General features: G+C 43.5%; 1 protein-coding gene across 1 annotated transcript in view; it reads left to right on the top strand.

The window, feature by feature from the left end:
• Nucleotides 1-13,102, top strand: part of ST6GALNAC2 (ST6 N-acetylgalactosaminide alpha-2,6-sialyltransferase 2) — a 118,641-nt gene extending 105,539 nt beyond the window's left edge. Inside the window, exons 6-10 of the mRNA XM_075349560.1 lie at nucleotides 2,290-2,428; nucleotides 9,460-9,563; nucleotides 9,653-9,736; nucleotides 9,987-10,086; nucleotides 10,861-13,102. Coding sequence (XP_075205675.1) covers nucleotides 2,290-2,428; nucleotides 9,460-9,563; nucleotides 9,653-9,736; nucleotides 9,987-10,086; nucleotides 10,861-11,028 — 595 coding nt within the window. The 3' untranslated portion in view covers nucleotides 11,029-13,102. The remainder of the gene's footprint in view (nucleotides 1-2,289; nucleotides 2,429-9,459; nucleotides 9,564-9,652; nucleotides 9,737-9,986; nucleotides 10,087-10,860) is intronic.
• The last annotated feature ends 283 nt before the right edge of the window (nucleotides 13,103-13,385 follow it).

The following is a 13,385-nucleotide window of genomic DNA, read 5'->3' on the forward strand; positions in this document are numbered from 1 at the left end:
GGCTCAGACATATGGCTCAAGTACAGGCACGGACACAGGCACAGACAAGAAGCCAAAAGGTGGGGCAACAATAAAAACCCCCAAGATTAATGAGCATATTTGAGGTGCCCACGATTCGAACTCAGTACCTCGGCCATGGTGGAAAAATCAATGCAGAAAATAGGTGGAATGGCCAAAGTAGATAACGGGTGTGCACCATCTGCAAGTCCAGCGAACATGTGTACTCTGTCCGCAGGACTATAGTCATAAATAGATCCTGTCGATTCCATAGGCGGGGTCTCTCTAGGAAGACTTTGTGAGCGATGGAAAATGGGGTCAGCAAGATCCATGGCCTGTGCAGCCTGTTACTTGCAGAACGGCAATGACTGATCTGGCCAGTCCTGGGATGTGGATCCACTGGACAACAGATTGCGGGCTTACCTTGGAGGGGCATGACTAAACATCTGCTTGGTCTTCTCTAGAGCCCCTGGTGGTGAGGTTAGGTTTGTGCTGCAGTGAGCCACCAGGTAGCACTCTAAAGCAGTCCCCGGATCCACGGAAGCTGACATTAGCAGGAACAGGCACAACGGTACAGGATCAGGATAACCAACAGGGTGGAAGCTGGTACAGGTATAGACAGGAATGGACTCAGGACACAGGAGTAGATAAAGTAACACAGGCTGCTACCAGGACACGGGCACAGATTCAAGAAACAGGAACACGGGCTGGTACCAGGACATAGGCACGGATTCAGATTACAGAAACACAGGCTAGCACCAGGACACAGGCACGGATTCAGGATACAGGAACACAGGCTGGCACCAAGGCACGGATTCAGGATGTAGGAACACAGGCCGGTACCAGAACATGATTCAGGATACTGGAATACAGGCTGGTTACAGGAACACAGGAACAGATCAGGAATTCGAGTTGGAAGTGGGAACCAGTAACAGGATCAGGAAGGAAATTAGGAACTCAAGCTGGAATCAGGAAAGAGGAACGGCATCAACAGCGGAATCAGGAACTTAGGCTGGAACTGAGAATAAGGAACGGGATCAGGAATGGAAACAGGAACTCAGGCTGGACCCGGGAACCAGGAACGGTATCAGGAATGGAATCAGGAACTTGGGCTGAAACTAGGAACCAGGAATGAAACCAGGAACCTCAGGCTCGACCTGGGAACCAGAAATGGAATCATGAACCTCGGGCTGGACACGTGAACCAGGAATGGGATCAGGAACTTAGACTAGAATCAGGAACCAGGAATGGGATCAGGAACTCAGGCTGGAACCGGGAACCAGAGACAGGAGGGACCAGGACACGGGAGCAGGTTCAGGCACTCGGAATGGGTTCACATACAGAAACAGTTTGGGCATACGGAGGAGTACTAAATCTGCAGCAGGATTCAATGACCAGACAATAAGCTAGTAAGTAACCAAGAGGCACACAGGCTACTGAGGACTAACGTTGCACAGGCACTTCCTTATAGCGGAGGGTGCCATAAATACTTGATACTCCCTAGCGATAGGCAGAGGAGACATCAGGTGTCACCTGGAACGCTCTAGCCATAGGATGGGAAGGGAACACATCAGGTACTTACCTGGTACATCCCAGTAATAAACTGTGAACATATCAAGGATCAAGTGTGTGCGTTCTGCACCTTTAAGAAGCAGGGAATGCACGTGTGAGTTAGCTAAGAACACTTGGCCAGCAAATTCAAGTGGCATGTGTGCATCCCGGAAGCCGGGAGCGATGGCCTGCACAGACGCTGATGAAACAGCAGGGCAAACAGTGGTGCCGTATGTCGGCGTCACTGTTGATTAGTGCAAGGAATGCTGGCATTACACCCTTTAATATAAGATCAGTGGGGGTGCAACACTGTTCAGCTGTTCAGGGCGACAGATGTGATCAATTGTGGAGCTGCACAGCTCCATCAGTTGTATAGTGGTCATGGCCATGTGCTGCACAATGGCTTCTTATATCAATCAATAATGTTGGATGTGCAGTACCCAGCTGTGGCTATTTTGCTGTTAACTAATCATATCCATCTACTCCTGGTACAGGAAACAGCTGATGGGAGGCACCTCTACCGATCAGATATTGATGACCTTTCCAAAAGTTTGGCCATCAATATAAAAGTCCCGGACCCTATATATTAGAGTACTGCAATTTTTAGCAGTATAAACAAATCCAATTGAATGACTTAAAGTTCTCTGCTACAGATGAAGCAATGTGTTGGCCATTATCATGCATACCCGTGTACCTTGTCACAAGTTTTTCTTTTGAATTATGTTCATCTTGTAATTTTAGACTGAATGGAGCAGTAATTAAAGGATTCGAGGAGGATGTCGGTACAAAAACAACATTTTATGGCTTCACGGTTAACACCATGAAGAATTCTTTGATTGCCTATTACGAATATGGCTTCACTGACACACCCAAAGGACAGGTAAAAGATATAAATTACTAGAAAGTATGGAACACAAAATGTCACTGCTAAAAAGGCTATAGAATGTAGTTGAATATTTAAGACTGTAAAAGGTAAACGTCAGTGGACTTCTTGCACAGTTTTGGAAAAGCTATCCAGACTATTACTCAGTTACCCATATTGTCCAAATTTATGTATATACAGCGTGAAATTTCCAAAGTCAACTTTTCCCCCTTAAAAGTATGGAAACCTTAGGAGGAAACTACAAGCAGCCAAAATTATTTAGCAGTGTATGGTAGTATTTTTTGGTTACTGAGGTGTAGTATTTAGTGGGAACTAAGTGGAAGCATAATGGGGATTAAATTGAGTATTGGGATACTAAAAAATATTTTGCTTTATATTATGGGATAATGTGGGCAGTCTATGGCAGTATTATCTAAGCACTATATATATTATTTCTGCTAAAATAAAAAGAGATGTCATACTTGGGAGTTAGGAAAAGTCTTACAGTGGCTTGCGAATGTATTAACCCCCCTTGTTTTTTTTTACCTATTTTGTTACATTGCAACCTGTGTTTAAGTATCTTTGTAATCTGATTTGTGTGTGATGCGTCAGCATAGTCTAAGCTGTGGAAGTGAAGTGATAAAAATATTGGCAAAAATTTAATTAATCGGATAAAACAAATAAAAATTGCCATGTGTATATATTTCAACCCCTTTTGCTATGAAGCCCCTATAAATTTCTGGTTCAAGCAATTACCTCCATAAGTCACATGCTTAGTGAAGGGAAGTGTACCTATGTGCAATCTAAGTGTCACATGGTTTGTCAGTACATATACATCTTTTCTGAAAGGTCACAGAGATTGCAACACCATTAACCCCTTAGTGACGGAGCTAATTTTCACCTTAATGACCAGACCAAATTTTGCAATTCTGACCAGTGTCACTTCATGAGGTTATAACTCTGGAACGCTTCAACGGATCCCGGTGATTCTGAGATTGTTTTTTCGTCACATATTGGACTTCATGTTAGTACCAAATTTAGGACAATATTTTTTGCGTTTATTGAAGAAAAAAATTGAATATTGGCAAAAATTTTGAAAATTTAGCAATTTTCAACTTTTGAATTTTTATACCGTTAAACCAGAGATTTCTGTGACACAAAATAGTTAATAAATAACATTTCCCACATGTCTACTTTACATAAGCACAATTTTGGAAACAAAATTTTTTTTTGTTAGGAAGTTAGAGGGGTTCAAAGTTTATCAGCGATTTCTCATTTTTACATCAAAATTTACAAAACCATTTTTTTAGGGACCACATCACATTTGAAGTGACTTCAATAGGCCTAGATGACAGAAAATACCCAAAAGTGACACCATTATAAAAACTGCACCCCCCAAAGTACTCAAAACCACATTCAAGAAGTTTATTAACCCTTCAGGTGCTTCACATGAACAAAAGCAATGTGGAATGAAAAAAAGCAAAAATTAAATTTTACCTAAAAATGTTGCTCTAACCCAAATTTATTCACTTTTAGAAGACCTAACACAACAAAATGGACCCCAAAACTTGTTCCCCACTTTCTTATGAGTGCGCCGATACCCCACATGTGGTCAGAAACCTCTGTTTGGACAAATGGGAGGGCTCGGAACAGAAGGAGCAATATTTGAATTTTGGAAAGCAAATTTGGCTGAAATAGATTGCGGGCACCATGTTGCATTTACAGGTCCGCTAAGGTACCTAAACAGAAGAAATCCCTCACAAGTGACACCATTTTGGAAACTAGACCCCTCAAGGCTTCTATCTAGGGGTATAGTGAGCATTTTAGATCCACAGGTACTTCACAGATTTTGTTAACGTTACGTTGCCATATTGAAAATTTTAATAATTTTCTCAAAAATGTTGCTTTAGCATCAATTTTCTCACTTTTTCAAGAGGTAATTCCAAAAATTTGACCTCAAGGTTTGTTAACCACTTTTTTATGAGCGCGGTGATACCTCACATGTGGTCTGAAACCTTTGTTTGGACAAATGGGAGGGCTTGGATCGAAAGGAGCAATATTTGAATTTTGGAAAGGAAATTTGGCTGAAAAAGATTGCGGGCACCATGTCACATTTGGAGGACCCCTAAGGTACCTAAATAGCAGAAACCCCACACAAGTGACCCCATTTTGGAAACTAGGCCCCTCAAGGAATTTATCTAGATGTTTGGTGAGTACCCTGAACCCCCAGGTGCTTCACGGAATTTTATAACGTTGAGCCATGAAAAAAAAAAAAATAAATTTTACCACAAAATTGTTATTTCAACCAGGTAGCTTTTTTTTTTACAAGAGTAAAAGGAAAAAATTCAGCATAACATTTATTGTGCAATTTCTCCTGAGTTTGGCGATACCTTATATGTGGTGGAAATCAACTGTTTGGGCGCATGGCAGGGCTCGGAAGGGAAGGAGTGCCATTTGACTGCAAAATTGGCTGGAATCAATAGCGGACGCCAGGTTGCATTTGGAGAGCCCCTGAGGTGCCTAAACAGTGGAGGTCCCCCACAAGTGACTCCATTCTGGAAACAAGACACCTCAAGGCTTTTATCTAGGTGTATAGTGAGCAGTATGAATCCACGAATACTTCACAGAATTTGATAAGCTTAGGTTGCCATATTGAAAATTTTCATTTTTTTCACAAAAATGTTGCTTCAGCATCAAATTTCTCACTTTTTCAAGAGACAACAACAAACCGTGGACCCAACAGGTTGTTATCCAATGTCTTATGAGCACAGGGATACCCCACATGTGGCCAAAAACCTCTGTTTGGATAAATGGGAGGGCTTGGAATGGAAGCAGCACCATTTGAATTCTGGAAAAGTTGAAATAAATTGCGGGCACCATGTCACATTTGCAGGGCCCCTTGGGTACCTATACATTAGAAACCCCCACAAGTGACCCCATTTTGGAAACTGGATTTTATTCAAGAGTATAATAAGCATTTTGAATCCACAGGTACTTCACAAAAATGTTGCTGTAGCAACCAATGTCTCACTTTTAGGCTATGTGGCCATGAGCCAGCGACACAGCGTCTAGTACACAGTGTCAGCCTCCTGCAGAGATGTGAGTGTTGTCCACGGGAGAACGCAGCTGCCCATGCCCACGATTTGGGTTCAGGCCGCTGTGGAGCTCTATGCTACCTGCAGAGAACACTCATCTCCGCAGCATAAATTGACATGCTGAGGCTCGGGAAGCTGCGCCACAGGTCAGTTTATGTGGCGGAGAAAAGAAGCACATTGGGCATGGGATTTCTAAAAATCCTTCCACTGTGCTTCTACTGCACAATGCAGCGTTATGGACACAGGGAAAACACTCTGCGCCCAAAACGCTGCAAATCCCGATTGTGGGCGCACAGCCTAAAATGCTACAATGGATGAATGGATACATGTCAAACATATATAACGTCCCACCCCCTGCATATTCTAAGCTGGCGCCCTTTAGTGCCTTTCATGTGGCACTAAAGGGTGCCTAGCCTTGTATTTAGCCCCCCAAAAAAATAATAATTAAAATAAACGACGTGGGGTCCCCCCCATTTTTGATAGCCAGCTAGGGTAAAGCAGACAGCTGTAGCCTGCAAACCACAGCTGACAGCTTCACCTTGGCTGGTGATCAATTTGGAGGGCTCCCCAGGCGTTTTTTTTAAAAAAAAAAACCGTGGGGTCCCCCCCAAATTAGATCACCAGCCAAGGTGAAGCGGACAGCTGGGGTCTGGTATTCTCAGGGTGGGAAGAGCCATGGTTATTGGACTCTTCCCAGCCTAAAAATAGCAGGCCGCAGCCGCCCCAGAAGTGGCGCATCCATTAGATGCGCCAATCCTGGCGCTTCGCCCCAGCTCATCCCGCGCCCTGGTGCGGTGGCAGACGGGGTAATATATGGGGTTGATACCAGCTGTAATGTCACCTGGCATCAAGCCCTGGGGTTAGTGATGTCACGGCATCTAAACAGATACCCGACATCACTAACCCAGTCAAGTAATAGACAAAAAAAAAAAGACAAAAAAAAAATTTATTTGAGAAAAAAACTCCCCGAAACATTCCTCTTTCCCCAATTTATTGAAAATAAAGAAATTACGGTCGCTGTAATCCGCTGTAATCCATGAGGTCCCACGCCGACTCTGGATCTTCTAGAATATGGGGGGCACGTTCAGGGAACGTATCCCCCATTTTCTGGAAGAGCAAGCTCTCCATGAGCAGTGTGGGTGCAGTAATCTGAGAATACTGCACTCACACTGCCCCGGTCCAACTTAGGGCAGAGTGACCTGCAGTAACCTCATTCCAGAATATGAGGGGCACGCTCACAGAACGTACCCCCCATTTTCTGGAACAGCAGTCTCTCCATGTGAGGACCACACTCCTCACATGGAGAGACTGCTGATTACTGCACTCACTCTCCCCCGGTCCACAGTGGAGCAGCCTGTGCATCAGCGACGTCAGCGTCCCTGCAAGACTGACGTCGCTGATGCACAGGCTGCTCCACTGTGGACCGGGGGAGGAATCCAGCTGACAGCCGCTGTCTGCGCATGCGCCGTCAGCATTCAAGAAGGAGGCGGCGTGATCGCGGGACGGATCACCAGACAGGTAACGTATGAGCGGGGGCTGGGGGGGGGGGGTGATGGGGGGTGACCTAGTGGGACCTGGGGGGACCTGGGGACACCTTTCTGCCGCATGTGACGTGTCACATGCGGCAGAAAGAGCAGAATGAATGCAGGGGAGGGGGGGTGGCTCTGGAGACCCGGAGGGGGCTCCGGTGACCAGAGGGCTCCGGTGGACCGGAGGAGGGGTCAGGGGGAGGACATTTCCCTCCGATCTGAAATGTTTGATCATTTCAGATCGGAGGGAAATGAATGCAGAGCCGGCGGCGGCAGTTTTCAGCGCGCGTCGGCGCCATCTTGCACGCTCCGGAGGGGGGCTCTGAAGAACTGGAGGGGGCTCCAGGGACCAAAGAGCTCCGGTGTACCGGAGGAGAGGTCAGGAGGGGGACATTTCCCTCCGATCTGAAATGTTTGATCATTTCAGATCGGAGGGAAATGAATGCAGAGCCGGCGGCGGCGGGAGTTTTCAGCGCGCGTCGGCGCCATCTTGGATTTTCCGGGGGGGAGGGGGGGGGGGGGGGGTTGGATGGATTTCTCCGGTACCGGGGGCTTTGGGGGCACTAAGGGCTCACATTTATTTCTCATCTGACATGTTTGATCACGTCAGATGAGAAATAAATAGATTTTACCAGCCATTTTTTTTTTTTTTATGTTGTCGCCGGTATACGGTGTATACCGGCGATCGCATTAACGGGGTGCATAAAAAACACCCCGATTCATAATCTGGGGGGTCTCAGCTACCCCCGGTAGCTGAAACCCCCGAGATTTTTCGTCACTGGGGGGCGCTACAGGGTTTTTCCGGCCTGACGTCTCAAGACGTCGGAACAGAATAAGTACCCTGTTTTTCCGACGTCTTGAGACGTTAGGCCGTCGCTATGGGGTTAAGCAAGAGGCATCACTAACCAAACACCACGAAGACCAAGGAGATCTTAAAACAAGTCAGGTACAAAGTTATTGAGAAGTACAAGTCAGGGTTGGGTTCTTAAAAAATATCCCCCAGAGCACCATCGAATCCATTATCATTAAATAGAAAGAACATGGTACCACAATAAACCTACCAAGAGAGGGTTGTCCCCCAAAAAATCTCAGTTCGAGCAAGAAAAACATTAATCAGAGTGGTAGGACAGATACCACAGGTAACCCTAAAGGAGCTGCAGGGTTCCTAAGCAGAGGCTGGAGTATCTGTCCATACGACCACAATAAGCTGTACACTCCAGAGAGCTGGCCTTTATGGAAGAGTGGCCAAAAAAAAAGCCTTTACTTACTAACAAAAATTGGCTCATTTTGATTTTGCCAAATGACATGGGGGAGACTTTCCAAGTGTCTGGAGGAAGGTGCTGTGATGAGATGAGACCAAAATTGAACTTCTAAGTCTTCAAGTTAAACCCTATGTCTGGCGCCAAACCAACAGCTCATTTCCGCAAGAAGACCATCCCCACAGTGAAATATGGTGGTGGCAGCATCCTGCTGTGGGGATGTTTTTTGGCAGCAGGGACAGGGAAACTGGTTCGAGTCAAAGGGAAAATGGATGGTGCAAAATAAAGGCATATTCTTGAGGAAAACCTGGTTCAGTCTGTCAGTTATTTGAAAATAAGGAATAACGTTTGGAACACCATTCTAAGTCTGAACTGGGTGCAAAAACCTAAAAAAAAATCACTATGGGGAGATAAGGTATGCACACCAGTGACTATGTAAGGGGAATACATGAATAGCTGCTATTTCATGTATTCCCCTTACATAGTCACTTGTGTGCATACCTTATCTCCCCATAGTGTCAGTTATTTGAGACTGGGTCAGAGATTCACCTTCCAACAAGAGAATGATAAAAAGCATACTGCTAAAGTAACACTTGAATGTTTTAAGGGGAAACGTATAAAATTATTGGAGTGGCCTACTGAAAGCCCAGAACTTAATCCAATTGAGAATCTCTGGTCAGACTTGAAGATTGCTATTCATCAGAAGAAAACATCTAGCTTGAAGGAGGTGGAGCAGTTTTACCTTGAGGAATGGGTAAAAATTCCGGTGGAAAGCTCATAGAGACTTATCCAAAATGACTTGCAGCTGTAATTGCAGCAAAAGGAGGCTCTACTAAGTACTGACTTTCGGGGGCTGAATAGTTATGCACATTGAAGATTTCAGTTATTTTGTCATATTTGTTGTTTGCTTCACAATAAAATGAAAACCAAATGTTCACAGTTGGAAGCATGTTCTTTACATGAACAGATGAAAACCCTAAAAAAAAACAGGAAAATTCCAGTTTGTGAAGTAGCAAAACACGAACAATGCCAGGGGGTGAATACTTTCACAAAGCACTGAATCTTGTTTGTTGTCCAGGGCTCTAGTTTGTATATAGCTAATCCTGTTTATCTACTATCATTAGTGTAAGTGGTAATTACGGTACATTTCTTGTTTGTTTTTACAGGGACTTCGATACATATTTATACCATCAGATATAAGGGACTATGTTATGCTACGTTCCAGCATTTTAGGAGTGACTGTCCCAAGTGGTGCTGACATAAGAGATAAGTATGTGAGATTTTCGCTATGTAACTGAAATGGTGGGATGCCTAAATCATCACAAAAATCCAGAAAATCCTCTTTGTTTTTCTACTTAGTCCTTCTTCATATTTTGGTCCTGAGGCGACGCCGGAGAAGTTCAAATTTCTGCATCCCGACTTTCTAGTCTACATTCGAGACAGGTGACTAATGCTCTTTGTATATTAATTGAAGTTTTGAAGACGATGACAAGCGCAACTTTAAATTTAGTTGTCAGTTATCAAAGAGTTAAATTTTAACGATAAATTAACCTTTAATCCTGGGTCAACTTTGTTATTTTTGCAGGTCTCAGGTCCTTTTTCACAATATTGTTACAGAGCAAAACAGAAATTAGATATGAATGCCTTCCTCTAACGTTACCTAATCAGCCATAATGTAATTCTTATCTTACAGATTCTTAAAGTCGGAAATATTACAAACAGAATTTGCAGACCTGTATATGCCTAGTACTGGTGGGCTAATGTTACTGACTGCGCTACACACCTGTGATGAGGTGAGGGTTTCTTCATGAACTTTCTCTAAGACCCCTTTACACGTCAGTGATTCTGGTACGTATGTTACTGTTTTTATATGTACCGGAATCACGGACATATGCAGACCCATTAAAATCAATGTGTCTGCGCACACATCAGTAATTTCTCACTGACCATAATTCCGTGTGGCATAAACGTGTGCCCATGTGTTCCGCACAGAGACAAGTCAGTTTTTCTTCGGCATCACTGGTGTCACATGGACCACACAGTGGTGTGATCCATATAACACGTGCCAGAGAAAACACATATATTTGAAATAAAATGAGTTTTATACTCACCTGTCTCTAGCGATGCTGTCTCCGGCCGCTGCTGTCTCCTACTTCTAGGTTGGCTAATTATGCTCATGAATAGGCACTGCACAGTCGACCCAGAAGTAACAGCAGAGGGGAAACAGTGGCGGCTGGAGACAGCAGAGCGGGAGACATCAGCACCACGGAGACAGGTAAGTATAGGAGGGCCTAATTTCCGTGTGCTATCATGGATAGCACATGGAGAACACACATGTGCCAAAATCACGGCACACGGAGTGCAATATGCTTCGTTAACTCGTCAGTGAAAAAAGTGACTTAAGTTATGAAAGTGATGGCATGGCAGTCTTTGAGGGTCACTCTTCTTGATGAATTTTGCAGATCTCACCCTAGCTCATGCTTCATCAAGACTGGCTTATAAAACACTGGTCTTGTTGAATCAGAGCTTATATCGAGCGTTATGATAAAAGTATGTCTTCTTCACAGGTCGATGCATATGGATTCATCACCAATAATTACAACCAATTTTCTGACCATTACTTTGAAAGAACGAAGAAAGAACTTGAATTCTATGCCAATCATGACATGATAATGGAAATGCACTTGTGGAGCAAACTGCATCATGGAGGGATCATGACTTTATACCAGCGATGAAGAGAGGTTTCGGCCAATTTGGACTTCTGAAAGGATGAAGGCTGTGTTTCTCCATAGCTCTGAATAACTAGGTCGAAAATAATAACGGGCTGGCCTTTACATTGTAGATCAGAAGGTCCACAAGATTTATTATGGAATGGGACATTTTAACTTCATCATTGCCCACCACCTCATTACTGTTACAGAAAATTCATGGTTCCTACACAGAGAACTTGTCCTATAAATTCCAATAATTTGGATTAATATTTAGTTACCTTAAGATAATGAACAGATAGTTATCTGTGATATTAAACCCCTAACTGTTTTTCATTGAAGCCTATCAACAGTCAGATTAGAAAGAAACGGTGTCTAGGTTGCCAAACGGGAATTTCTTTGTTTTTCTTCTATTGGATAGCAGGGTTGTGTTTTGTTTTTTTAATAATTATCTCATGGTCAATAATCTACTAGACATGTTCTCTAGATGGAACAATAATTCCAAATATGTGCTACTGGATTAATTAATAACATTTAGGGTTAAGAAAAACAGTTGCGAGTGAGTGGTTCAGATTTTTGCTACAATGGTGTCACATGCCATATGGTCAGTACTGTAATATTGCAGATTTATTTTGGATCGTGCCTTATTTCTACTACTTAACTACTACTGTGAGCCAATGTGAAATTGAATACCTCTTGGATGATGTCGCAATTAAGTTTTTGTTTTTTTTTAGGAAGCTAAAAGGGAAGGAGTATATTTTAAAGGGAATTTATTACCAGGATTTCACATCCCAAAGTATTTACATGCGCATGTACTATACTTTTTGAATTATAAGATGCCCTGAATTATAAGACGAAACCCCAATTTAGAGGAAGAAAACAGGAAAAAAAAATATTTTTAATGTTAAAAGGAGGGGTCCAGTCTTATATTTCTAGAGTCTGTTTTATAATCTGGATATAACTCATCGGGGGAGTGTGGCGGTGGTAGAGTGGGGTCACACGGGGCAGGGTCGTAGCTGAAGGACAACGGCTGCACAAGGGCCCGGGGCTGGGAAGAGGGAATGTTGCAGCGGTGTGATGTGGGCGTCATTGATCTCTGGGCAGTGAATGTAGATTGAGATCTTGGAGAGTTGAGATCTCAATCTGCGGGTGCGCCGCTTCCGACGCGATGGACTTAAGTAAAATGATTTCGGGGGGGCACATGCGCAGTTTGAGATCTTGTCTCTCCAAGATCTCACTCTGCGCTTGTGCTGCCTCCGCAGCCACTTTCCTGAAGCCCATAGCTTCCACTGTCCGGAGATCAATGGAACCCACATAGCACCGCCGCAACACAGCCTCCCCCTAACCCCGGGCTGGCAGCATTGCCCCACTTGTGCCGCTGCCGTTATCATTTAGTTGCGACCCTGCCTCCTGTGACCCAACTCCACGACTGCTGCACCCCCTGTGAGCTATATCCGGAGTATAAGAAGCACCCTCTTTCTCCCCCCCATTTTTGGGGAAAAAAAAGTACCTCTTATAATTAAAAAAAATACAGCAGTTCTGTCAAAGACAAGTCCAGCAATACCTTTACATGGCCAGTCCATTCCTGAGAAATCAGCATTTGAATAGATATACAAATGATACTTAAGTGCTTTTGGTGTATGGAAGCTCTTATCAAGCCTCTGTCACCCCAGCACTGTTCTCCACCAAGCACCACCTCTTCCTGCTTGATTGACAGTTCCTTTGCTTAAAGTTACATTGCATACAGGCTGGAGATAGCAGAGGATTGGGAAGAGCTTCTTCTTCAACCTCATTTGCAAAGGTACAGTATTCACATGCTGATTTCTCAGTAACAGAAGAATGGACAGGCCATGTAAAGGTATTGCTGGACTTGTCTTTGAAAGAAAAATATGTGCATATAAATAGTATGGAGAAGAAATCCTGCTGACAGATTTGGTGATTGCGTCTTATTCAGTGTTTTTTTTATATATATATATTTTTTAATAAAATTGTAAAATTGTAAATAAAGTGGAGTATCTTAGTATATTTCTTTTCAACTATCTTACATTTCTTTTTTTGGTTTCTGTTTTTGCAGCATCAATTTTAGAAAATTAAATAAAACGTGTACTATTTTTAAAATATGAGCTAATGGGTTCAAAACGTAATAAAGTAAAAGCTGCATTATTAACATGCTAATTCCTTCGGCTCTCCACAGTCTGTCTATTTAGGTAATGTTCCACTTGCAATTTTCATGTGCGAATGCGATCCAATAAAACATTGCATTGCACTCGCACCAGTGCAAAACTATGAGGCAGTGTCCATCTGCGATTGATTTATCATGTCATATCGGCATGAGCAATGAATTGCAGCATGCTGCGTTTGGCAGTGAGTCTCAGCTTACGCAC

The sequence above is a fragment of the Anomaloglossus baeobatrachus genome, chromosome 5 (assembly GCF_048569485.1).
Source record: "Anomaloglossus baeobatrachus isolate aAnoBae1 chromosome 5, aAnoBae1.hap1, whole genome shotgun sequence".
Lineage (NCBI taxonomy): Eukaryota > Metazoa > Chordata > Amphibia > Anura > Aromobatidae > Anomaloglossus > Anomaloglossus baeobatrachus.